Raw genomic sequence first — 27,274 nt, 5'->3', positions numbered from 1 at the left:
AGAAAAATGTGTTGATTTTTGGTATGATGAGCACTCTATCAACGGTGCGACGTGTTGAGGAAGTAATGTGGAAAGGTATGAAGGCGAAAACGTCTTGATCACGCATACGCAATTTGCAGGAGAAATCGATGTAGGGGTGACTCTTGTCACATATGGAATCATTGTCAACGTGAGTCAAATTGTCTTTACAGTCTTTAAGATCACAACACTGGATGGTTTGCATTTGCAGATGAAAGAAAACGATACGTTTTAATAGGAAATAAAAATCAGAGCGAAAGTGGTAAATTGATTTTTGAGGTTCAAATTATTTTTTTTGAAAGTAAAAACACAACCTTTTTTGAATGAATTTTGTCGACCATTTTGTTGAAAAAAGTTGGGTTAAAAATAATGTGAAGGTATAATATATTATAATATATTTTGTTATTACTATGGTTTTGATGCTGTTCTGGCTTGGAATACTTGAAGTTATTGAAAAAAGTGGCGAATTAATTGTTTAATTAAATAATAGTTAAATTAATATTAAATTTAATTAAAAATACGGTTGAACTTTTTTTGAAACACATATTTTGGTAATTATTTTTTATATGAGAATTTTTTATTAATTTTTAATTAAGAAAACTAAAAGTGTAAACGAATTTCAAAAAACACATTTATTATATTTTGATTTAAAAACAAAGTTATTTTAGTAGTTTGAAGATTGATATAATTAATTATTATTTAATGTATTTTACCACAAACATCAAATAAAAATCATTCAATCGAATAAAACTTGAATATACGACAAATTGATTTTTTACTTCAACAATCACTTTATTTGCTATCAAACATCTTTGAGGCGATTTTCGTTTTTCTTTGTGAAGATTTGACAATTAATACAACACAATCCAATGAGTAAAGAAACACATATTGTTACAAAAATGTAAGTGTTACTGTTTTCATTATTTTTTAAATTCAAAAGAGTAGTATTATCACTCCCTAAACTTCCAACAGAAATTTTAAAATATCCCGTATCTTCAGGCAATGCACTAGCAACATAAAAGTAATACTTTTCGTTTTCAACAACATCAACACTTGTAGCAAACCCTCCAAAACAATTTTTACTTGCCGTTTTCTCCAAAACGCACGTTGGTTTGTCACACGTTCCCTTGAAAATTCCAAAGTTGTTTTCAACTCCATTTTCGACAAAACACGTTGAGACATTCACCTTCATCGTTTTGTGGGCCACAAAAGTAAACCAAAACTTTTCGCTTTTAATTTGAGAACATTTGTCGACTTCTTGGACGTGAAAATGGTTTGAAAAAACACCAGAAAATGGAATTTGAATTGGAAGTGCGGTGTGACAAGTGTCATGTAAATGAACACTCTGTTGTATTATAATCACTTCTATTGCTTTATTTTCTTCTCCTTCTATATAAACTAAAGTATCTTCCTTTGGAATAACATCGACTTTCCCATAAGATAACGCATTGCAATAGAAATTGGAACACCCACTCTTTAAAGCTAATTGGGCTGGTTTTCGAGTATCTTTGTATATAGCTTCAACATGATACAACCGTTCTTCTCTTGTAAAAAGTAGCCACTTTCCTCTTGTAAAGTGCACCTCCCCGTCACATCCACTTTGCGTGTAACTTTGCGTCGGAGTCACTTCAAAAGCGAATTTCTCAGACTTGGTCACTTCTCTCGGATTTTCACAAATTTCATTCAGTGAAGACTCTTTGGATTCAACAGTCAGCTGAACTTCACAAAAATCTGTAATACATGAAACCCTAATTACAGTGTGTTCTATTTCAGTTTTAACAAATTCAGTAATTTCATGAAGTCCACAAAGTTGAGTCCGGACTAATGGACACTGTTTTAAAGTTGAATTTGTTAACTGAGTGAGTATTTCTATTTTTGTTTCTCCAACACCAGATCGACAAGTTCCCACCACCAATTTTTGATTCATTTGTGGAAGAGAGAAGTAAACACTTCGTTGAGAAAAATGAGTATTTTCACAGATGTTTGGGGTTTTTGGAATTGTGGTGTCAATGCGAAATAATTTGAAATAGGGAAGGCGTGTTATGTTCTCGGGTGTGTCAATTGTTGTTGAAAGAATTTGAGTTGAGAAAGTTAGATAGAAAAGAAGTGGAAGAACAGCGATCATTGTGATGAAAAACCTTCTTTTATCTTTTAAAGTGGTTTAGTATGTAAAACTTATGTCGTAATTTATTTTATTAATAATAGTACTATTATATAATTGTACCAATTATTATATAAATTTATTAATAAATATAGTACAATATGATAAATAAAAATTAAATTGAATAATTATTATTAATAATTGTTTTTAATCAAATACTTTTTGAAACAAAGAGCGTTTATTTGTGATGTTGGAAGGTTTTAATATGGCGAATTTAAAGCAAATACTGGAGAGATGTTCAATATAGTGTTCAATGTTATTTAAAAGAAATTTCTTTTTTATTGCTCAAAAAAATGTATAAGAGCAAAATATGCAAACATCCACTTTTTTGAAGTTAATTGCCCAATCAAAACAATCGTTCATAATTTTCTTATTTAAAAGCCACAACCCAAGTTATTACGTTGTAATAAACAAACTAATAAAAACACTATTCAATTATGAAAAACATTTAAAAAACTCTATAAAAACCATTTTAATATCTTTAAAACATAAAAAATGGCAACAGAATTTACAAAAGCAACAAATAAGAAGTTTTTGCAAGAGTACGACATTACAGTTGAAGATGATTATAAAGACACGTTCGAAGGGTACTATGCTGACTTGAAAGGCAATAAAATAACAAAGAGTAAAGAAGAATTAATGAAAGATTTTAAGACTGTTGCACAGATTAATTCTGAATGTCCAGAAACCATGAATCCGTCCATGTGGAAACACACGTTTTTAGACGACTTGGAAGGTGTTTTTGAAATTGTTCCCAATGAAATTTATCAAGTGAGAGCACGATCGTTGGACTTTGCGAATTTGACTGTAGTTAGAGGACAGAGTGGGTGGATAGTTATTGATTGTATGACGACTAATTATGCGAGTAGAACATCATTTAATTTGATAAGACAGACAGTAGAAGATATGAAGGCATCTGCTATAATCATCACACATTCTCATGGTGACCACTATTTGGGTTTTGGAGGTGTAGGTAACGAAGACATTCCACTCTACTTACCCGACAAATTTGATGAAATGATTTACGACGAGAGAGTGACTGCTGGGGATATCATGAGTCGAAGAGCAAAGTACATGTATGGATGTTATGACCAACATGCAATTACACATTGCACTACAAATGTAACATGTGCAGAAGGTGAACATTTGACATCAATTCCCTATTCAAAGCACACCACTTATATAAAAGAGAATATCACTCTGAACGTTGATGGTGTTGATGTGGAATTTATTAACACTCCTGATACTGAGGCGCCTGCAAATATGATGTGTTACTTCCCAAAATTACATGCACTTGCTGCTGCTGATAACATGTTGCAATTCTTACACAACTTGTTGACATTCAGAGGTGCCAAAGTGAGAAGTGGGAAAGTGTGGAGTAAAGTCATTGATGACACTATAGTGAAATATGGTACAGATGTCCAAGTGCACTTTGGAGGACATGATTGGCATATTTTGGGAAATGCAAAGATCAACAAGTATTGGGAAGTCCAAAGAGATATGTTTAAATATCAACACGACCAAGCCTTGAGATATGCGAATAAAGGATACTCCCCTAATGAAATCGCAGAAATAGTGGAATTGCCAAAGAGTCTTTCTAAATATCATTGTTGTAGAGGACTTTATGGGAACGTTGGATTTAATGTGAAGTCCCAATTTCAAATGTATCTTGGGTGGTACGATAACAATCCAGCACATCTGAACGAACTTCCGCCAAAGGAAATTGCTATCAAGTATGTTGAAGGGTTTGGAGGTGAAGAGAAGACATTAGAAATTGGTAAAAGAGCATATGATAAAGGAGAATATAGATGGGCAGCTACTGTTTTGAATCATTTGGTATTTGCAAATTACAAGAACAAAGAAGCGAAAGAGATGCTTGCAAAGACTTACGACCAATTGCAGTACCAATCCGAATGTGCTTCATTTGCGTATAATTATCAAGCTGCTGCATATGAACTGAGGCATGAAGATGCAAAAAGAAGCTATCCAAGAGGAGTTTCTTTGCACGACCTCCCTTTAAGTGCTTTGATGGAATTCTTGACCGTTTGTGTCGATCCAAAAATACTTGGAGAAATGAATTCTTCCTTTGAAATTAAGTTGGAAGACACATGTGAAAGTGTTGTGCTAGTAGTCAGTAATGGTGTTGTTCATACACGCAAGTTAAGCGAATTCAAAAATGGTGTTAAAGGCAACAAAGATGACGTATGTGACTTATTTGAGAAGAAAATTTCAATTGAAGATGCATTGAAAAAGGGCGTTGAAATAAAAGGAATGGAAGACGTTGAAATTCTTATTAATGCCGTGGAGTTTAAAGTGAATGAATTCTTGTTGTGTGATCCAAACAAACTTTAAACTATTAAACTTTTAATTATTGTTTATTATAACATTTAAAACTTATTTTTGAAAAATACATATTTTTATCGGTATTAAAAATGAAATATTGTTAATTTTAACCAGAAAGTTAATGATATTTTTATATTAGATACCGTTATATAATTATTGTAAATGGCTTTGTTATTTTTTTAATATAGTTAAAGTATAATATAAAAAAACACTAAAAGATATACTTTTTATTTTGTCAAAAAAAAAGAATTTAAAACTTCTCCAAAAAGTGAACTTTAATAACTATTAAAATTTCTAAAAAAATATAGTATTTCAAATTAACAAAACAAAATTTTTATGTTATTTATTTTAAAAACTATAGTTAATTAATATAAAAACTACTAATAAAAACAACTCGAAGAATATTCTTTTAACTATTTTCAACCTTTTTTTCAAATAATAATTATAATAAATAATATAGTTTCTTATACTTTAGCGGCGAAAGATGAGTTTTATATGAAAAGACAACTTTTGATTCATGATAATTACAGTTTTTTATTACCAAGTCAAAAACAAAAACTAGACAATACTAGTATTAATACCATAGAATGTAGAACTGTTATGTTAATGAATGCATACTAAATATAAATGGTACCATCTAGTAATCGACTTAAATACTTGTTATCAAGCTTAAAACATTAGATGGAACCACCAAAGAAACCGGACACCTTATTTGATATCTTACACCGTACACACACTTTGAGTGCGTACATATCATCGTATGTTCCTTTCTCGACAAAAAGCAAGCGTTCTCCAGCCATCACTGAAGCAGATATGATCTCAAACATCGAACAAATGAAGAAGAAAAAGACGGTTTCAGACCAAACTATTCAACGTGCAGGGGTTCTTCTTGCATCTTTAAACAGAGAGGTCTTTACACTCGAGACTAAAGTGGACCAAATCAAGTACATTACATCGCATTACAAATCAAGTTATAGAGACGTCGGTGTCTTGTTCTGTGTGTGTAACTCTTCGATTCACACCCACACCAAACAAAAGGAAACACAACCTCCCCACACCTCCAAGTTTTCTCCTGAAATGGACAACGCCATTTCCGCGTTATTTGCCGTCTGTGCCTCACAAAACTTAACTGCCAATTTCAGGTTTGTAGAGACAATTTGCAAGCACTTCGACAAGGAGTTTTCTGTCACAAGAAAGGGGTTGGACAACCACATCGAAAAGTGTCACAACTACAAATCCGCATTAGTTACTAAAGATAATGTCCAAGTCCTTATGCCCGACTGGCAGAAGGTCATTACACAATTCTCTAACTTCCACGCGCGACACAACGGGATCTCCGCCGGTCTTCTCTTTTCCATTTCGTTGGTCCCGTTTTGCGATTTGGAAGACTCCGAAGTCTCAATGGCGTTCTTCGCAGAGGGCCAGAAGCCACGAATCCCCTTTTCGTCGTCTGTCCAGAAGAGTCCCGTCGCGATATGCACAGCCGCGGACGGCGCACTGATTTCGATAGCTGTCGTAGTCCCGACAAAGAAGTATGATGAAGCGATTGTATCACTCTATCCCAAAGTCACGATATACAGTGAAGAGTCCGGGTACTTCAATTCCGTCGTCTTTAAGTCGTGGTTATATGAAAGTGTTTTGAAGTCGATATTTATGAAGAGGAAAGAGACCGGCTATTTGAAAGATGCTAAAAGTGTTCTTCTGTGTGACAACTACTGCGAATGGATTGATCAGAAGACGGAAACAATCTTCAACGACAACGGCGTTGTCTTCCAATTTCTGGAACCGCACTCGGCGCCGTTTGTATTGCCAAATGAAGTCTGTTTGTATACGGACAGAGGAAATTATATTGGACGGAGTTATAAGCCCCGGCTCTTCGAAGACAAACCAAAGGAGAAGCGGAAGAGGACGTATGTGAAGAGTGAAGACATCTTTGAACGTGTTGAGAGATATGAAGGAGGGCGAGATCAGCTAGAGAAGATCATGTGTGGGTGGAGAAAGCAGTTGAAAGGGTTAGATGAGAAATATGTGAAGAGAGAAAGTACGGAGAAGGATAAGGAGGAGAGGGGGAAGATCATATTTGAGACTGCACTGAACGCTTTGAGTGAAATCCATCGACGAACGTCATTGGCAGACATCGTTTTAGCCTTCAAACACTGTGGCTATGTCGGTGTTCCTGTAGGGAAGAATGTGCGAACGTATGTTGATATCAGAGAGGCCATCCATTTCCTTGAAAATTCAAATACACAGCCGGGCGAGGAAGTTTGGAATGTGATGAAGGTTCCAAGTAGACAGACGGGGAGTGTAAAAGCAAAGCAACCGACTTCGACAACACTTGAGAGGTTAGAGGAGATCTTCATGCAGAAAAAGTAGGGTTTGGTGTATTTAATTTGAACTGAAATTAGGGTTTGATACTTTTAATTATTATTCAAATTTGATTAAATAAGACAACACTTGCATAACACGAGAATTACAACATCGACTGAGTACATTTCTGATAGTCTGCGTTGTTATTGGAGATCATCACGCACTCCTTCTTTTTATATTCCGGGTCGAAGAATCCGTTGACCAGTGACGTGTACTTCATATACATTAAAGCATCATCTTTCATTTTCTTTGCGGCTATCAGAACATTACTTGGAGTCGCGTCGGCAACTTCGTACATCTTCTTAAACGAATATCCTTGACTCCATACACCTCGCGCCTGCTGAGTCGACTTCTGGAAGTCCATAAAGTAGTCGATGTAGTCTTCTATAATCTTTTTAGTAGTGTCATATTTATAGACCCGCATACCGGGAGAATTCCCAAACAGTGGCGACACCGATATACTTGTTAACCCAACAACTCCATCAACTACTTTGACTTCGTCTCGGTGGTCGTGTCCAAATATGTTCTCCACGATAATGTCTTCGTTCTTTTTTAACATCTCCAAGAACCGACTTTGAACCGTCGAATTCAAATAACTTTTGCAGTCATACGCAGCAACACCAAACGGAAAGTGCCCGACTATTAAAACTCCATTGCCAATCTTCCGCGCTTCATTCAACCCCTCTTCTATATGTGAAAGAGAGTCACAGTCATCGCCCGTTAGCTTTGGACCATATAATATCGTGTTGATCGATACAACAGTCAGCCTCAAACTGTTAAAGTGTTGGTAATAACTCCCATGATGTTTATACTCCTCCGCCTCACTCGCTACATGTTGGTTTTATATCCAAAGAGTATAATATATTATACTATACTTTTATTTAATATACAATAAATTACTATAATATATTATAATATACTATAATATTATAGATTAAAGAATGATACAAACAAACCGGGAATATAGTCTTTGAAATATGAGTAATATTGCGTGTATTTGGTGTCGTCACAAGAAGTTATATATGACGGATTGAAGTCATTGTTACCTATACAAAACACTATTGGAACACCTGGGTATTTATGCTTGACGAACTGAAGTCCTTCTTGCATTGTGTCTTTAAATGCATCTCCGGGACTATGCGCAGAAACATCCCCAGATACAACTACTATTGCTGGATATGGAGAAACTCGATAAGACTGCTGAATAGCTTCTTTGACTAAATTTTTGTTGGAGTCACAGTAATACAAGCCAAACATCGGATCTTTGGGTTTGGGGATTTGACGAGACGGGACGTAGAACAACTTTGTCTTCTCGTCCATTGTTGTCCCTTTACCTCGACAACTGGTGTCTTCGTTGTATTTGGAAGCATCCATTAACATGTCATAGTGAATGTCAGTTAATTGGACGATGTCTATCAAACGGCTTTGAGTTAGTTGGTAACAAAAGATGAAGAGAAGTTGTACCAAAATCATTGTGATATAAATTCCAAGTTCGATAGTTTGAATATAATATTATAATTATATTTAAATAATTTACTACAATTCAACAATAAACCATTTTTATTAATAATTTATAGTTTATTTTTTTTCAGAATAAAATTTTTAATAAGTGATGGTTTGTATTATCAAATAATTATTTGTCAACAAAAATGTTTATAAAAAATACATTTGTTTGGTAGTTTATTTAATTATATTATTATTAATAAAACAAATATATTCATGGTATATTGACAACCAATAGCAAATTACATAATTTCAAAGATTTAATTCGTTAATCTCTATTTAAAAAAGAAATCAATATTATCTTATAATGAAATTTTCTTTATAAAATAAATATAAGTATCTGAAAAAAATTGATATAATCAATATATTTTAATTTTATACTGTATTTATTTCAAAATATACAATAACTGTAAAATAACACATTCTTAAAAAAGTGTGTAATTTGTAATATGAAAGATAATTAAATAAGTGTAATTACTTATCAATTAAAATAAATAAAATTCTCATTCTAATTGTTTTTTAGTTTCAAAAGTTGTGTTAAATGATACATTTTAATTGAATAAATAAATTATTAAAATTACATATTGAGAACGTTTTTATATTTAAATTGATAATCGTAATTTATTATAAAGTATTAAAAATCTATTTGTTGTTATGTCTTTTAATGTGGTGTTAGATCAACGATAAAATTGTTGTGTGTTTTAAATCATTTAAAGTTCTGTTTTGAATCAGTAACTATAACACGTTTTTTTAAATATGGGTTTTCCACAAAATATCAAAATAGAAATGTATATTTTTACAATAATAGGATTTTTTAATTTCTTTCATAAAAACACCAAATGAATGTGTTTATGTTTACTAATGATTAACAAAAGAAATAAAAAAAATATTTTAATTAACGCAAATCAATAAACAAAATGACTAATAATATGACAGGTAATTCTTATTTGACACATTTTGAACAACAAATTTATTGACTCATATTTATTAATATTTTGGCTATAATCATTTATATATGTTATTCACATTGTCAGTTAAATAAATTTTTTTATTACACAACAATACATTATATTCTAAAAATAGTGTTTTGAAGTTATTATGATTATTTAATAAAAAGTTTATGACAAATGTGGTTTTTTAATTTCAAATGCTTGGGGATTACTTCTTTTTAAGTGTCAACAGTAACCACTCATTAATATTAAGAGGGAAATATGATTACTATACAAAATACTAGTTTTTAAATGTTGTTTAATAATCAGTAACGAGTCTTTTGTTTTTAAATTAAAGAACAATTCAAGCTTGTTTCTTTTGTCATTGGGAACAATGACTACACTATTTTTTTATTAAATAACATTTAAATAAAAGGAATTATAATTTATTATGTTTTGATTACAAAAAGTGTGTTAAAGATTGTTACCAAATACTTTTTCATCTTTTATTTATGATTAAAAATGAAATTGGCAATGAATTTGAAAACAGGTTATTCGGTAGTTAGTTACTAGTAATGAGAAAGATAAAAGTTAGACAAATGTATTATATTTTAAAGTCAATTAAATTAGATTGACACAACAATTTGGTACTTAACCACACTTTCCAATTTGCTTTTAAGTATTACTCAATGGAATTTAACAAAAATTGGCTTTTTTTGGCAAAAGTCGGTCTTATTTTTCTAAGTAAAATGGCAATTCAAAAACACAAGTTGTGTAGACAAGTTTGGTGTTGCAAATAAAAGAAAAACCAAACAACAAAAAACAAATAATGGAAGATATCATTAAGTGCAACCATCACACCAACAACATTTTAAAAGGTGATAAACAGACGCGTTCGTCATGTGTTAAGGGAAGTGTCAATCGATCAAAAGATTCAAGGATAAATTCTCAAAGGGTGTTGAAAAACGAGATGAAACCAAAGAAAGTGCCACATGAAGAGAATCAAGGAGTTACACTTACAAAAGAAAATTTAAAATATATTAACACGATGAGAGACTACCAACTCCTGTATCGAATAAGAATTTGGATTGAAAGTAATAAAGAAGAATATAAGTATCCCGATCCCTATTCTCTCACTCATTGAAATTGTACATTAATTGTAATATACATATTGATCAAATTGTATCTCATCCAATTCACATTTAACTCACTACTTAAAAAACACCCTTTTTTGTTCTATCCATAATTATGAGGGAAAAAAATTATGGTTAACATCATTCCATGTTTTGTATGGATGTAGTTATTAACAATAGAAATATATGAAAATATAATTAACTTTTTCATGTTATTATAATTGTAGCTATATTTTATAGTAAATGTGTTAAGTACTAATTTTGTTAGTAAACAAACATTTTTGATTAATACTAAAATATTAACACTTCTTACTGTATTAAAATTAATAATTTAAATATATATATTTATATATAATTGTTATATTTAATAATATATATAATACATATAATTATATATATTATTATATGTGTTGAAAAATAATTAAGAAATAGTTTTGTATTTATATCAACCCAATTTCTAATTGACTTTTTTTAATTGCATTTTAAACTAACCATTTTGTGCAATCAAAGTGAATTATATTATAATAAAAATAACAAAAAATATTATAATTTATAAATATCTCATTTGCAAGTGTACCAATTCATTTGTTCTGCCATTCATTACTTTCTTATTAAGTGTATTATACTTCAAAAACAAACTATTAATAAACTATTTACTTTTTAACTTAAAGATTCATTCTACAATTTTTTGTTTCCAATTGTTGTTCCAAAGCTACCTTCATTAACTTTGAAATTATTATTTTGGGATAAAAATTGATCAACAAAATTGCTCTATTTCCGTTCAGTCTTACATCGCAATAGTCAAGAAATTGTAGAACAAAAAACTAATAAATAATGAGGGTTTGCTCTGCGTCGTTTTACTTGAGTGTCATTCTGATTTCTGCTCTCTACACACTCAACTTTTTCTCTGTACCGCGTTCAGGTGTATCATCAATTGCACGTTCTATTATTCTTCATAATAAGCCAATTATAGTTGCTCACCGTGGTGGTCGTGGTCTTCGTCCTGAGAACACGTTAGCAGCGATGAAATACACTTATGAGCATTATAAGCCTGGTTTTATGGAGAGTGACATTCACATAACTCGAGACGGTGAGTTCATTTTTATACATGACGACACATTAGACCGTACGACCAACGCTACTGGATATGTCAGAGACTACACTTTGAAGGAGTTAAGAACGTTTGACTTTGGCTATCACTTCACTGATGGGAAGAGTTACCCATACCGAGGGACTGGGGTTCAATGTTCGACTCTTCGAGAAGGCTACGAGTATTTGAAAGACAAGAACATCCCTCTTTCTGTTGAAATCAAAGACCGAGATATCCGAGTGGTCGACCATTTAGTGGACTATTTGAAGACTCTTCCCGGGTATGACCGGTTCATGTGTTTCTGTATAGCTGACAATGAGATGTCCGATTACTTCAAAGAGAAGACAAACTACCAGTTGTGCTACGAAGGCAGTGAAAAAGACGTTGCGATGTATCTGATCACCGGTCTTGCTGGCCTTCGGAATTTGTACTACTCAATATACCCCAATTACAACCGATTCCACCACGAACCCTTTTTGTCCGTTGGCGGCATCTCAATGGCTGAAAGGAGTTTGAACGTCGAGAACGAAAAGCTCAATTTGGAAAATTTCTATTTTACAATTAATAAGAGGGAGGACGCTGCAAAGTGTATCATCGACGATTGCGATGGGATGACAAGCGATCGACCGGATATCATAGAAGAGCTTTTGGTCGCTATTAAAAACAGAAAGAGTGTGACGGGAAAGCGATTTGATGGTGTTGTCTCTCTCGATGCAAAGAATGTCAGTTGGGACTGCGAGTCGTGGCTTTGTTTATTTGTAGACACCGTGTGTGCAAATGTGACTATTCCAGTCTTTTTGTGGATTGTCACTTTTATTGTCTTGGTGATCATTTTATCGGTTGTGAATGTCATCATTTGGATGATCAAATTGCCGTTTGCAAAGCCAAAGACATTGTGAAGTGAAGAATTTTTTTAATGAATTGTTTATTAGAAATATAATTAGAAATATAGTTATACAAATGATTAATAATATATATAATAATATATATAATAATATATATAATAATAAATTAAAATTATAAAGAATTATTTAAAACTACAACTTAACTATTTTGTATTACAAAATACATTACACAATTATTACTCACTTTTTGTCTCATTATAACACGTGTGGAGTTCACTCTCAACTCTTTCGATAGTCCACCTCTGATTAGGGACTTGTTTCCACATGTTTGTGACAATATCAAAGACGTTGTTTTTAACATTTTCTGGTTGACTTGGTCTTAATCCTCTTGATACGAACTCTGCGATGTTCCATGGGAATACAAAGGTGTTCTTTTCATAGACTTCATAGCCTTTCATGATTTCTAAAATAGTAATAGCGAAAGAGAAGATGTCGGCGGGGGTTTTGTAATAGTCTTGATTTAATATCTCGGGCGCCATATACACGGGTGTTCCGATACCTTTAGTGAAGGTCATGTTAGTCATCATCATATTGACATTTCGACTTGATCCGAAATCGGTCAATTTTGCGATGACTTTTTCGTTGTGGTCTAACGAGATAACGAGAATATTTGCCGGCTTAATGTCTCTATGAATGATCCCATTTTCGTGTAAGTAAAGAATACCTTTCGAGGCATCCCACAAGAATTTGAGCTTCAATTTGTCACTGAGATGGATCTTCTGATCGACAACATCTTCAATACTCCCATAAGTGGCATATTCAGTGACCATACAGATCTTCTTTGGGATAAATACAGCACCATAGAAGTGGACGATATACTCACTCCTGAATTTATCTAACATTTGTATTTCTCGTTCAAACTCATCAATAGCCTCTTCATTCATTTCTTCATTTTTTAACTTCTTAATAGCTACTAAATGATTCCGGAAAGTGCCTTTATAGACTATACCAAAGGAACCCTCCCCAATCTTCTTTTCTATTATTAACTCTTCATAATCTAATTTTGAAGTTATCACAGTCTGCGTCTCGACTTTGAGTTCGTAACTCTTCTCTTCTCCACGTTTAAGGTCAATGTACACTAATTTAATCACCATATTAATTTTACTTGTACATAAGGGACGTAATTGGATATCAAATTCACACGCTTCACCTTCTTTGAGTATACATAAGTTGGGTGTGATGTCCACTTCATATCTCTCATCGTCTACTGTACTTAACTGTAGCTTAATCGCGCTTTTCCCTTGATTACCAATACAGAGTAACTCCCGTGTTGTCTCACAAACAGCGATAAATTCGTTGTCTTCATTGAAACGCAACACGCGCTTGTTCACACAGATGTTCGTCTTTTCTAATTGCGAGAACATGATATTTGACATGTCCATCTTAAAGACAGTTACACCTTCAATGCCTTTGCGCTTCTTGAGAACCATCATAACTATATTAATTACAACGATAATAGCTATTATAACAATTAATAAGAACACGGCTAGTAGAACGAGTCCAACTATTAACCCTATTTTGACTTTCTTAATACACTCGGTGTTCTGTAGAGTGTAACCATCAACACAACTTATACAAACTCCCGAAGAAGCTTTTATACACAAATTGCTCTGTTCTATACTCAGACATACACCGTTTTTCAACAAATAATTATCTGCACATGACTCACATGTATTCATTGAAGTACAAGAGGAACATCCAATGTCACACTTCTTACATAAAAGTTCAATTGAGAGGAAGTAACCACTTTCACACACTTCACACCCAAATTTGCTACTTGTGATGCAATTTGGTAGTAAACTAGTGGATATACAAGTCGAGTTGATTAAATAATAATTCTCTGAACAACTTAAACAATTTGATGAGGTCGTCGCACATGAAGAACAACCAATCCCACACGCTTCACATTCTTGCGATGTCGTCATTATAAAGCCAGAACCACACACCAGACATTTGCCGTTTCGATTAATGGAACATCCTAGTAACTGTGGTATTGTACAATTGCCTTGTAAGACGGAGTATCCAAGAGCACATCGGAAACATTCAGTCGGACTGTAACACTTTATACAATCTTCCGGACATGCCTCACACTGTCCAGTTTCTTTATTTAACACGTAATGATGTGCACATCGTAAACACCCATTTTCAGACTCAGCCAAGCAATTGGTAATAACTGAACGCTTGAATGCTTGTTGTGGTATAACATTGTTTAAAGCACTTGTTAGAAGTGTCGAGTAACATTTCCCTGAACTTAAAATGTACTGAGAAACACATCGAAGACAAATTGTGGTGTTTAAACACTGCTGACAATTATTAATAGTACACGCCTCACAAATGGGAACAAGTCCATTTAAAAAGAATCCACTGGCACATCGTATACACTTGCTGTTACTAATTTCAACACAATTCGAAACTTCTACGCATTTAAAGTTATCAAGGACGTATCCCTCTGCACATCTATCACATTCAGTTTGGTTACATGAAGTGCAATTGGGGTGGATCTCTTCACACTTTTTACACTCTGAATTTTGAATGTAAAACCCTTCACCACAGTCAATGCACCCGTCTTGATTTGAAATATCACAAGACGCATCTTTGGGAAGACATACACCATTTTTCAGTATGTACTTTCCAAGTGTACAACTTTGACAGACGGCTCTTTTGTATGTATAATCAAATATACATGTAGTGCAATTCTCAGGACATACCCCATAATAAGAAGCATACTCTGTAGCACCTTTAAGTGATATTCCATCGCTATTTTTGAAATTAGAAATACTTGAAAGAGTAACTTCTGGGGAGTATTCACTACTGAATATAAAATATCCATCAGAAGCCAAAATGCACTGTCCTTTTGTGTAAAATGAACAACGAATGTCTTGATAGAGTTGGCACCTCGTTGAAGATTCATTCCAAGTGTATCCATCAGCACAAAAGACGCAATTTTCATTATCACACAGCATACAGTTGGTTATTTGACAACTCTCACACAGACCATAATTTGCTCTGAAATTATCAGAACAACTTTCACAACCAATTATAGGGTTGGTGGTGTCACAAGTCACTGATACACTTTTGACACACTTCTTATTTTGAAGCACATAACTATTTTCACACAATTCACAAACTTCACTGTTATCAAAACATGAAAGACACCCAATTGAACATTTAACACATTCGGAGTTGTTCTTACCATACCCTTCTATACATTGAATGCACGTGTCAGACTCTCGGTTTCCTATTAAACACCCTTCCTTGTATATTGAAGTGTTATAACAAAATCCGTTACTATAGAAATAACCCGAATCACAAGTGTTTGTGACAGAATTTCGCGTTTTGCATATGTCGGCTGTGCACTCGGTACATATATAGAAAGAAGACCATACCTAGTGAACATGCGTACACAAATTATTTCCACATGAAATGCACTTGGGTCATTTGTACACATCCGCTGGCATTTTCCATTGAACAGGAAATATCCATCATCACATATCTCGCACAAATCTTCTTTGTTATTACACTTGGAGCATTTTTCAATATCACATAAAGTGCAATTACCATTTCTGTTGACATACAAAGATGAACATATTTCACACGACCAATTATCGTTGTTACACTTGGCACATCCTTTGATCTCCTCAGAACAATTGTGACAGTACCCATCGAGTGGAGAAAGTCCATACATACACTTTCCATTTTCAACTGCAGTGCAAGTGGGATTTGAAACACTTTTTGAAGTGCATAATTCACATAAGCCACTGTCGTTAACACCATACATGTACCGACACTTTTTACAAGAAAAAGATGTTTGATTACACTCAAGACAATTTTCTATGGTTTCACACTTGTCACAAGACTCACGAGTTGGAGATAATACATACGTTGGAAAACACTTGAGACACTTTGTCTCTCCTCTTTCCCCAATTAAACAATTTGGAACTGCAGTGGAGAAGTCGATGCACTCCCCTTTGACAGCAGTATACCCCTCATCACAAATTACACACTCGTTGGTGGTTTGAGAACAAATTGTACAGTGACTCTTTGTCAAAGAACAAACCCCGCAATATGTTGAATTGACTAAGACATTTCCAGTGGCACATTTTGTGCAAATTCTCTCTGTTTGTGAACAAATAGAACACCCCGATATTTCAGTGGAACATTTCTCGCAATTGCGAATGTCAACAGTTGGTGTACTATCAATGAAACATTTGTGACATTTAGTGTTGTCACATCTTTCACAGTCATTGCACTTGACACACGTGTGATCGGGTGTGAGATAATATCCATCAGAACATTGAAGACACACATCTTCACTATATGAACACCCATCCACTGTCGTTTGGGCATAACAATACCCGCCTTTTCTAATATATCCCTCACTGCATTTTGTACACACATTTTTATTGTTACAGTAGTCACACCCAAGTTGACAAGAAAGACATGATGCTTCAGAGAAATAAAAGCCGACTTTACAATTTTTACACGCGTGGTTATTTGTGTTACATTGATGACAATTAGCTGGACACTTTTCACAATATCCATACGGATCAACATACCCTGAAATGCAATTTCTCGGGTAATCCATATTACTGCACGTATCAACTCCTTCAGTCATATAATTCTTTGGACAGACTATTTGTGAGTGATATTATATAAATTCAATTACTTGATAATATTATATTCATGTCATTATAAACAAACGAGAACAAGACGCATCACCTAATAACCTGTAATACCTCTCACAATCTAAACACTTTCCAGTCGTATCACAAGATGTACATCCAATAGTTGTGGAGTTACAGAAAACACATGTTCCAGATGTTGTGAGATATGTCCCAGAGTAACATGATGTGCAAGTGGAATATGTTGAACATGACATACACCGACTGTCACATCTTTCACATTTGCCTTCTGGTGAAAGATATGTCCCTACTTGACATGCAGAAGTACACAACACATCAGAACAACTCACACAAAGCCCATCGGCATTTTTGTACCCACGCTCACACACATCACATTTCACAAGTGATGAACAACTTTGACAATTTGGGACACACTCTATTTGTAACACTATTGTAACATAAAAAGAAAGACAAACTGGTACAATACCCGTCTTGAAGATAATACCCATCTTTACATGATGTACACTGAGACGATGACAAACACGTTGTACAACTTTGAGGACACTTTCTACACGTTTTTGTGTTCGATGAATCGTCTAACAAGAAGTACCCATCAACGCACTCAGTGCACACATCTTCTGCTGTACAGTATTTACACTCTCTGCGACACTCTATTTATTATTTATTATTCATATATTATTATTATAAAACAAACTATAACAATAGTAAAAGGCGTTGTCTTTGTGGCTGCCAGCTTTACAGCCGTCACAAAGGCCAGCTGTGCAATGATTACATTCATCATATTTACAATTGTTAATAGCATACACATAAACACAAAGGCAGACCAATTTCATAAGAAAATGTCCTGCGTTGTGTTTCATAGTGTGAATTGATTTATGATTCAAAAACAAGGTTTATGCTTTCCTCATTTTCGATGGGCTGTCTACTTTTCATTTGAGGCAATTTTTACTCATTATCACCAATTTTCTTTATTTTAGTTATAATTTGAAATACGTTGATACAAAAATATCTATTCTGATCAAAACATGAAAGTGCCTACTTTTGTCTCCAAACCAAAAAACAGAAAAATAAACGAAAGATTTACAAAAACAAATTAAAAAAAGTTTTTTATTCTCCAAAAATGTTTTTTATGTTCTTATGGGTTTTATTAATGGTATATTTATAAATAAATTTATTATAATTTGTAGTTTTTTTGGACGTTTTGAAAAAACTGTTCTGTAAGTTGCACTTTTGATATTTCATGATTTATCACCAACTTCCGTCAGATAAAAACGATAATGTATGTTTAACTATATTATAATTAGTTAACTAATAATACCAAATCATAGTTATTATATAATAAAATAGTAACATTAATTAGCTAATGCCAGTCAATTTTTCATAATTTCTTGACGATTTTTTTTGAATTATAGTATATATTATTATTAATTTTACAATGCAAAAAACACAAAATAAGCAAAAAGATATTAATGTGAAATAAATGTTGGTATATATTCGAAGACAGCGTTGCCACGCATACGATTTTAATATTTAATTGTTGTTGTTTTGGAAAATAAATATTGTTTATGTCACTGCGTCAGGGTTAATTAAAATAATAGTGATTGAAAAACATAAAAACAATTGAATAAAATAACCCAAACTTGGATAGTTTTATTAACTTACTAATAATTATTTTTAAAAAACTATAATTGTTAAATTTTATAGTTAAGTTTAATAGGTATAATCAAGAAAAAATTTGAATAAAGTAATAGTTTTTATTACAAAACAATAAAAAAATGGTTCTAATATTTTATTATATTTTTATTATATTGAATGTTAAATATGTTGAATTAATATAATTATATTTTATAGTTATTTTTAAAAATTATTATATATTATATATATTTATTATACAGGTTCATTACAATATGAAATTGAGACTTATTAATAATGGCTATCTTTAAAGTGTTAACATCACGCAAATTAAAAATCAATGATATAACATTAAGGCGCTTGTTTTCTTCGTGGCGGAAGAACTGGTTTACTTGCAGTCTCTCCCTGTTGTGATTGGAACATCGCAAGGCGATTTCTGAAATCGGTCTTGTCACCCTTATCCTCTGCCTTTTCGGGCTCACTCTTCTGTAATGGCTGTTCGTTTTTGACGGTTTGTGGTGTAGGTTTCAGTGTTTTATTAATTGGTGTTGTTTGTTGCTTTGGTAACGCTGGTTGTGTTCTTCTTTGTGGAGGCAATTGTGGTGCTGTTTTTTGTTTAGTCAAATCTGGTTTGCTTTGTTGTACGTTCGCTGCACTCACTGCCTCTTTAACCTCTTCACTTTTTTGTATCTGTGGTGACGCTCGCTGTTTCATTGGTGGGCGTGGTGGTAACACGATGTCTTGTGTCTTCTCGACTTTTTCTTGTGAAAACGACACGACACAACTCTCTGTTTTTTGGTGCATAGGACGATTTGGTTTTGGGTGCATAGGTGGTTTAGTTTGAGGTGGGATAGGCGGCAAGTTTCTTTCTCTTGGGGATTTTGGTTGTTGCGCGTTTGGCACGCTGTTTTGTTGTAAATTTGGAGGTGTGACTCTTCTTTGTTGTTGCACTTGTGGAGGAATTTGTTGTTGTTCATTACTTTGCGACTCAACGCTTTGTGGTGTTGACTCTTCGTTCTTTTGTTCGACCTTCTGTTCATTTTCCGATATAATAGGACGTTCAAAATCTTCTTCCATCACTTTAGTTAAAGGATTGTCAGTTTCTTGTTGAGGTGTTGATCCGCTTAAATCAACTGATCTTCTCTTATCTCCAAAACCGTTTATCTCTTCATTACACTTCATACACACATAATCAATTTTACCTCCCATCTTCGGCACTTTAGACTTAACTCGACAGTTCGAGCAAATGACTTTCCCGCAATTACGGCAGTGGTGTTTTCTGAAAAACAAGGAGAATGGTGTGCCGCATCGCATACATTCGCTTGCCTCTTCATCGGGCACCCACACTGTTTCTGTTGTTGTCTGAATTTCATTTCGCAAAGTCAACAGCCGATTTCTTTCATCCTTTGCCGCGTTATTGATCGAGTCAACCCAACCCTTCTTTTCTTCTTCGCTTCCACATTGGAATGTCAAGTCGACCTCCGAATTACTCAAATTTAATATTCGAAAACAAAATTTGCAGTTTGGGGAGTCTTTCATATCCTTCAAAATTATACTTTCGATGTTGTACATCGCGTTGACGACATTTTTGTTTTCGTCACCCGTTCCATACAAGAACAAGTCGTTGAATAAATAGATGAATCGGGGCTTATTCATCTTTCTACCAATTTCAGTGAGCGCACCACACCTCACATAGAACCTTCCAGGTTTCACAATTTGTTCTGCGGAAGTTCCATCCAACGTTTTTGAAATGCTGACAAGCTTATCTCTTCGTTCCCTCTCTTTGACGGAGTCATTTGCGTATTGTGTGTACTCTTTTAGTGATGCCAAAGCATCGACTATATTCTTATGATCAACGTGGTCTTCGGGAGTCTGTTTCAATAAATCGGTTAACAACAAATTATACCTTGGCAACCTTTGCACGGGTGTAATCAAATAACTCCTTAAATCCAATTGAACCTTTGCGTTGATCATCAACCGTTTTTGTTCCAAATATCTCGAAACACTCTGTGACTTTGAAATGTCTGCCATCGCAGCCAACACGGCTTCTGAATTACCGACAATCATTTTATAGACTTTAAAATAGTGTGCGAACTCGACAAAGGTTGCTCCGACCGACTCGTAGAGTTTCCCTTGTGATCTCAGTGCTGTAAGTTTCTGGAAAAATGCGTCGTTAATGCTGCTGACATCTGGAAAGTGCAAAAAAATGACTTCGAGTTTATCTTTCGGTATCACATTGTTTTGCATCAAAGGGTCGTAGTAGTACTTCAGACAGAGTTTAAGGCCTTGTACATACGATTCCTCTGTGTCATAAATCTCGTTGATGATCCGCGAACGCTTGTCGAGTGATTCTGATGGCTTTGACTTGTCAAAAGTCATCTCGACTTGTTCTGCGTTTCCTGCCTCGTCTAATATTTCAAAGTCGACTAAATCTGCTTTGGTCATTTTGCCTCTTATTTTCCAGTTTTTTTTTGCTAGTTGAATAGTCTTCATTACTGATTGGTTCTCATTTGTCGTATCTTGTCGGGATTTTTCACTCCTTTTTCTATCGGCTTTTAAATTTTTTTTAAAAAAGACTCTATTGGACTTTTTCTTTTAACTTCGATCGTTGGTGTTCGAACTTATTTTGCAAAAATTAAAAGAAAAAATTCGGGAAAACTTTGGATTGAAGAGAAAAATGATTAGTTGGAAATATTCTTTCGAGAGTTTGAATTACTATATTATATTTAATAGTTTACTATATATTTTAGTTGATTTTTGTAAATAATAAAATATGAATATTTTAATTAATTTTATTTAAATTAATAATACATTTATTTAATAACTATCATTTTAATTAAAAGAAATAAAAACTTTATTAAAAAGGCTTAAATCATGTTGGATAGTTTGTTAAACCAATTAATAAAAATTAAAAAAAAATTTTATCAACGAAAAAAATAAAAATGGTCCCGGCGGGGATCGAACCCGCGACCCTCGCATATCTCTATTCTATAAGTACGATGCACTACCGACTGTGCTACGGGGCCTTTCGATATTAAAAAAAACTAACATCTATAAATACACAAACCGTTGTTAAATGTTTAAAACCAAAAATTAAGTGTTGATTTATAAATTTTGAACTGTTTGAAAAATGAAATTAAACTAGTATTAAAAAATAATTAAAAGAAACCATTTGATGAAATTAAATAGAGCGATTCACTTAGCAAGCACCCATGTTAGTGCAAATAGTAACCTTGTCGACGTGGTTTTCGATCATCTTGATGAGTTCATCAACACCAAAGTTCAAGAAAGTGCTGCACAAAGTTCCAAGGAACCCAGAGACGTCACTGCAAAGGTTTGAGATGTATTGTCTGACGGCATCAGCTCCGTCGACGACAATGAGTTTCTCCAACATATCGATTGTGTCCTTGCACAAATTGCAAAGGAGAAGACCTTGCTTAGTAGCAGCAAAAGCGACTGCGAAAATGAGGACAAAGACTATGAATTTCATGACAATAATATGTTCTTATTATTTTCGAGTTTATATTGGGGTTTGTTCTATTTTTGGTACAACCGATCCTTCTTTGCCTTTTTCTGTGATTTTTGTTCTTATATAATTACTATATTAGATACTATAAAAGTGTTATATTTTAAGAACCGTGACTTTAATCCATTGTACCCAACACAATAGATTGCTTTAAAGATAATTTATAATTATTAAAATTATATTTTTTACTATAAATGTATTATTTTTATTATTTTTTTGGTAAAATGTGGAAAACAATGTTAAACATAATAAATTGATAGAATAGTTTAAAACTTTTTTAGAATGAAAAGAAAGTTCGTTTTTGTTTTTTTGATTAATTTTATTATAATAAACTATTGTTTAACTATTTTTTTGACATTTTTTCTTTTTTTATTATAAGATATATGATATAATAATTTTTCTATTTTTTAACTATATATTTGCCTTTCTAATTTACAATAATTATTAATAATATATGATAATAAATACTATTTGAAAAAATAAGTTATTTTATTTTTTAAGATCTAGTATATTATATTTAGTTTATACTATTATTAATAATAAGCAAGACCAGTTTATTCAATATCAATAACATTTAATTAATAGTAAAAATAACAATACAATTAAATTAAATATTGGAGTTCATTACACACCTCCTGAATTTGTGGGCGGTCGAGTGGATTTTGTTTCCAACACTTTTCCACAATACCAAACAGGTTTTTATCAATCCCAGTGTTTTCCAGTCTTTTTCCTTTTATGATGAAATCAGCGATGTTCCAAGCAAATTTGAATTTCAGACCTTTATACGCTTCTTTCCACGCGAAGCATTCGAACATAGTGACTCCAAATGAGTAGATATCAGCCGCTTTGTTATAAATCATTTTATTCAAAATTTCCGGTGCCATATATTTTGGGGTTCCCACTCCTTTAGTGAATGTCATGTTGGTCATCAACAAATTAATATTTCTGGACGACCCGAAATCGGTCAATTTGCCATTGACGAGTATGTTCTGTTCAATCGACACTATTAAGATATTGTCTGGTTTTAAGTCTCTATGTAATATCCCATTAGTGTGTAAGTACTTAATACCATTTGAAGCGTCTACCATGATTTTCTTCCTTAAAGAGATGTCAGGGGGGTTCTCCCCGAGTGTTTCGGACTGTTTCATGAAGTCGTTCAAACTCCCATAAGTGGCATATTCAGTGACTAAACTGATGTTATTAGGTAAGAAGACGGCACCATAGAAGTAGACGATATACTCACTCCTGAATTTGTCCAACATCTTCACTTCAGCTTCAAAGTCTTCTAAAGCACCATAGTCTATAGTACGCTCTTTAATCTTTTTAATCGCAACCGTGTTCGAGTGAAAAGTCCCTTTAAACACCGTTCCAAACGACCCTTCGCCAATTACCTTCTCTGTTATGATATCATCTGGATTGAGTCGAGTTGAGATTACTGTCTCCGCTGTGATAGAAATGGTGTTGACTATTTCTTGTGAGGGATGTGACAAAGCGACTGAAATTAGAACAATTTTGTCTTCGATTTTGCAGGTGTATTGTGGATTGATGAAGATCTCAAACTCACACGCTTCATTCCTGTTTAATATCACAACTTCCGGAAGTGTCCGAAGTGTAAATTTGCCTTTAGAATCTTTTAAAACAACTTGAATTTTCTTGCGGTTGGTCGAACTGTTACCAACACAGAACAATTGCCGCGTTTCGATATTAATTGGCACCGAACTGTTAATTTCATTGAAGTTAATGGTCGTTGTACTTAACATAATATCGCCAGAGACCCGCGTGAATTTGATGTTCGAGCGCTCCATTTTGAAGATTGTCAGACCTTCCTCCATCTGTTTCATATACCTTTTTTGTATTGCAATTTTCACAGAATAGAAGAGCAGTGTTGTGCATAGAATGACGACTAAAAGGATGAATATAACAAGTAACAATATACACCACCACGGTATTGTAAATTGACAACTTCTTCCTGTCGATGTCGGGGTGTGCCAAAACGCACATTTGGAGCACTTTGAATCATCTGCAGAGACACAATTTTCTATTTTTCTGTAATCAACACATTCGCCACTTTCAAGTACGTAATTGGATAGACATGAATAACATAATGATGAGGAAGAACATCGAGAACATGTCGACGGACAGCGCTCACATTGATTCGCTTTAATCGTGTAATACCCTTGTTGACATGAACTACACCCATTGGTTGTGATAGCAGTCGAACACCCAATGATCAAAGACTGAGGCAAACACTCGCCATCCTCCGCTTTGAAATTTGTCGCATTGCATACTAAACACTTTGAAGCTTGAATACACAAGTCGCACTTTTCGTCGCATTGTTGACAATCAAGGCCAATGCGATAAAATGAATCTTTACATGAGTAACACCCATCACCGGTCGTTGAAAACGTCTCACAACTCTCTTTCAACATTTCATTTGAATAACACCGATTTTTACTGATGAAATTTCCTTTGGCGCAAGTCAGACAAAATGTCTTGTTGAGACATGTGGAACAATTACCGTCACATATTTCACAGTTCTTGTTGTGCGAGAGAAAGTACCCATCACCACATCGAATGCACCCAAATGGACTTGACAATGCACAATGTGTCGAATTCGCTTCTAAAACACAACTGCCTTCAACCGTCAAGATAAAGTCACTTGAACATTCGACACACTTGGAATTGATATAATACATACAATTCCGATTTGTCGAATTTACTTCATACATCCCATTTTGATCATATACCGAGTTGCTTGTATTAGACGAGAGAAGAACGTCTGAAACACATATTGGAGATCCTTTCGATGTGAAAGAAGGGTTTGTCTCAAAACGATAAGTAACCGCACATTTTGTACAACGGTCTTGTTCGCAAATGTCACAATTCACAAATTTTGAGGCACAGCTCTCACAATAAGTCCCGTTTGTCACAAAGGTGTTCTTACAAGCTATAACGTGCGTCTGACTGAGCAACAAAGAGTTGTTGGGAACGTCAACACACGTCCCAGAGATCAACAATTTGTGTGATGTTGTGTCACATAATAGACAAAACGATTCATTTGATACATCTGAAATGCTTTGTGTCTGGCAGAAGTCACTTCTTTTCACACAGAACCCTTCTTCTTGTGCAAATCCTTCTTCACACTTCACACAGAAGTTTTTTGTAGCGAAAATGCAGTGATGAGACTCTGCTGTTTCACACGAGTTGTTAAGAAGGAGAAATCCGTCGTTACATAATACACAAGAGTGGTGTGTTGAGTTGGCACAAACTCGACAATTTTCGTCTAAACACCCTTCGCACCTTTCAAGGTTATAATTGATAAGAGTTGGGCAATAAGAAGATAATAGAAGACAGTTCACTTCTTTTTTGTTAGCTTCGACAACAGTGCAATTTGTGTTATTCAATAAAATGCCACTTTCTGAATAGATCAGCGCGTGTTTTGTGAAGTCTGAAATCCCAATAATAACGCTTTTAGTGGAGTTGATATACACCACCAGAGTTTTGATCAAGTGGAATGAAACTTTGATGTTTTCTATATAAAGAACATCCTTTACTTTAGTGTCAAAACTCTCATTAAACTCCTCTGTAAAGTTGAAATCGATCTCATTCAGAGTGATTATAGCAATGTCTTCAAGTGGAGTAATATAACACTTTTCTCCTTTACAAGGACAATATGGCTCGACGTAGTTATCACTATTTACAATTGAGTTATTTAAATGACAGAAGATGTCCGTCGATTTTCCATATCTCAAGAGCCTCTTGTCTTGCAGAAATGTGAATTTGTCGTTGTTCAAAGTGAAGTTAAAAGGGATGGATGAAAACGCGAAGTCGAATTCGTTATCACTCGTTATGGTTCCAAATTGTATTATATCAATAGACGGAGTTTGAAAGAGAGGAACGTTTTTAATACTTCTTGTGTTAACATTGAATGTCGGAGTTTTAATAATTAGTTCATTCGTAACTATATACGATTTGTCTGTCACTATAATTGAAGCTTCACAGTCAAATTTGTTAGTTATCACAGAGGGTTTGCTCGTGTTCGTTTCTATACGAAGAACACCGCCATTTAACAATGTAAATGATTGGACTATAGCACTTGTTGAGTTGTACATTTGAAGAATCCCCCCATTTTGGACGTTTAAATCACCGTTTAACATAATGAAACTCTTGTTGTTGAGAACAATAAGACCATTTTCATATAGTTTTATTAGTGATGAAGTGTATATATACGAATTGTCATATAAGTCTATTTCGCCTTGACCAAATATCGACTGTTTGGTATAATTGAAGATGTTGGCAGTGTTTCTCAATTCAACTTTGGACTTCTCCTTGACAATAAAAGTGTCTTCTCCATTCAAACAAGAAAAGTTATTTAATTGAATAACTGAGCTTCCGTATAATGTCACGTTTTTACATAGTGACCACGCCTTGTTAAATTGATTTAATACACTTCCAGAATACATTTCGAGTGTTGGTGTATTGAATAACGAACGATTGAACATAATAAGTTGAGTTCCTATATTAGATAAAGTTGATGCTTGATACACTATAACAATGCTATTGTCATACAAAGAGAATATTCCACTATTTGTGAACGTCATTGTGTAAATTCGTACTTGAGATGTACCATTTAGAGTTACTGTAGTGTTATCAAATGAAGAAGTTCCAGTTAAATATACAAAGGAATTCTCGACATTAAAATATGACACTTTAGACACAAATTCTAGGGAAGCAGTAATTGAAGAGCTTGTCTTTAATGTTATTGTCGTTCGTGTAAAGTACAATTGTGAAGTTAAAAATGTTGAGTTATCGAAAATGGTGATAAAAGAGTCTGTGAAGTCAATAGTGGTGCTATAACACTCAAGTGACAGAGAAACATTGACATTCAGATATGTCGATAAACAAGACCCACTTGTTTTACTCGTGTTCTCGTTTTGTTCTGCTAAACAACAAAACGGAAGTGTGAAGATAACGAAGAGCAAGAGATGACAAGCATTACTACTCTTGTTTTTCTAGTCTTCTTT

The 27,274-nt window shown here is 33.7% G+C and overlaps 8 protein-coding genes across 8 annotated transcripts; 3 read left to right on the top strand and 5 right to left on the bottom strand.

The window, feature by feature from the left end:
- Positions 1 to 820: 820 nt before the first annotated feature.
- Positions 821 to 2,143, bottom strand: EIN_487500 (hypothetical protein; the record flags this gene model as incomplete). Its single annotated transcript, XM_004255981.1, has 1 exon — positions 821 to 2,143. The coding sequence occupies one exon, from the start codon at positions 2,141 to 2,143 to the stop codon at positions 821 to 823; it is 1,323 nt and encodes a 440-aa protein (XP_004256029.1).
- Positions 2,144 to 2,674: 531 nt separating this feature from the next.
- On the top strand, positions 2,675 to 4,531 carry EIN_487490 (hypothetical protein; the record flags this gene model as incomplete). The annotated part of the gene is made up of 1 exon (XM_004255980.1): positions 2,675 to 4,531. The coding sequence occupies one exon, from the start codon at positions 2,675 to 2,677 to the stop codon at positions 4,529 to 4,531; it is 1,857 nt and encodes a 618-aa protein (XP_004256028.1).
- A 672-nt stretch (positions 4,532 to 5,203) lies between these two features.
- EIN_487480 (hypothetical protein) lies at positions 5,204 to 6,895 on the top strand (the record flags this gene model as incomplete). Its single annotated transcript, XM_004255979.1, has 1 exon — positions 5,204 to 6,895. One exon carries the CDS (start codon positions 5,204 to 5,206, stop codon positions 6,893 to 6,895), a length of 1,692 nt encoding a protein of 563 aa, XP_004256027.1.
- Positions 6,896 to 6,992: 97 nt separating this feature from the next.
- EIN_487470 (sphingomyelin phosphodiesterase, putative) lies at positions 6,993 to 8,362 on the bottom strand (the record flags this gene model as incomplete). The annotated part of the gene is made up of 2 exons (XM_004255978.1): positions 6,993 to 7,717; positions 7,846 to 8,362. 2 exons carry the CDS (start codon positions 8,360 to 8,362, stop codon positions 6,993 to 6,995), a joined length of 1,242 nt encoding a protein of 413 aa, XP_004256026.1.
- A 2,926-nt stretch (positions 8,363 to 11,288) lies between these two features.
- Positions 11,289 to 12,443, top strand: EIN_487460 (glycerophosphoryl diester phosphodiesterase, putative; the record flags this gene model as incomplete). Its single annotated transcript, XM_004255977.1, has 1 exon — positions 11,289 to 12,443. One exon carries the CDS (start codon positions 11,289 to 11,291, stop codon positions 12,441 to 12,443), a length of 1,155 nt encoding a protein of 384 aa, XP_004256025.1.
- A 182-nt stretch (positions 12,444 to 12,625) lies between these two features.
- Positions 12,626 to 17,952, bottom strand: EIN_487450 (protein serine/threonine kinase, putative; the record flags this gene model as incomplete). The annotated part of the gene is made up of 5 exons (XM_004255976.1): positions 12,626 to 15,703; positions 15,739 to 17,081; positions 17,151 to 17,507; positions 17,548 to 17,742; positions 17,787 to 17,952. The coding sequence occupies 5 exons, from the start codon at positions 17,950 to 17,952 to the stop codon at positions 12,626 to 12,628; spliced, it is 5,139 nt and encodes a 1,712-aa protein (XP_004256024.1).
- A 1,123-nt stretch (positions 17,953 to 19,075) lies between these two features.
- On the bottom strand, positions 19,076 to 21,169 carry EIN_487440 (FYVE, RhoGEF and PH domain containing protein, putative; the record flags this gene model as incomplete). The annotated part of the gene is made up of 1 exon (XM_004255975.1): positions 19,076 to 21,169. The coding sequence occupies one exon, from the start codon at positions 21,167 to 21,169 to the stop codon at positions 19,076 to 19,078; it is 2,094 nt and encodes a 697-aa protein (XP_004256023.1).
- A 1,683-nt stretch (positions 21,170 to 22,852) lies between these two features.
- Positions 22,853 to 27,246, bottom strand: EIN_487430 (protein serine/threonine kinase, putative; the record flags this gene model as incomplete). The annotated part of the gene is made up of 2 exons (XM_004255974.1): positions 22,853 to 27,178; positions 27,202 to 27,246. 2 exons carry the CDS (start codon positions 27,244 to 27,246, stop codon positions 22,853 to 22,855), a joined length of 4,371 nt encoding a protein of 1,456 aa, XP_004256022.1.
- Between the last annotated feature and the right edge of the window lie 28 nt (positions 27,247 to 27,274).

This window comes from Entamoeba invadens (genome assembly GCF_000330505.1).
Source record: "Entamoeba invadens IP1 unplaced genomic scaffold scaff_1105074726715, whole genome shotgun sequence".
NCBI classification, from domain to species: Eukaryota; Evosea; order Mastigamoebida; family Endamoebidae; genus Entamoeba; species Entamoeba invadens.
This window is presented reverse-complemented; position numbering and strand designations above follow the sequence as displayed.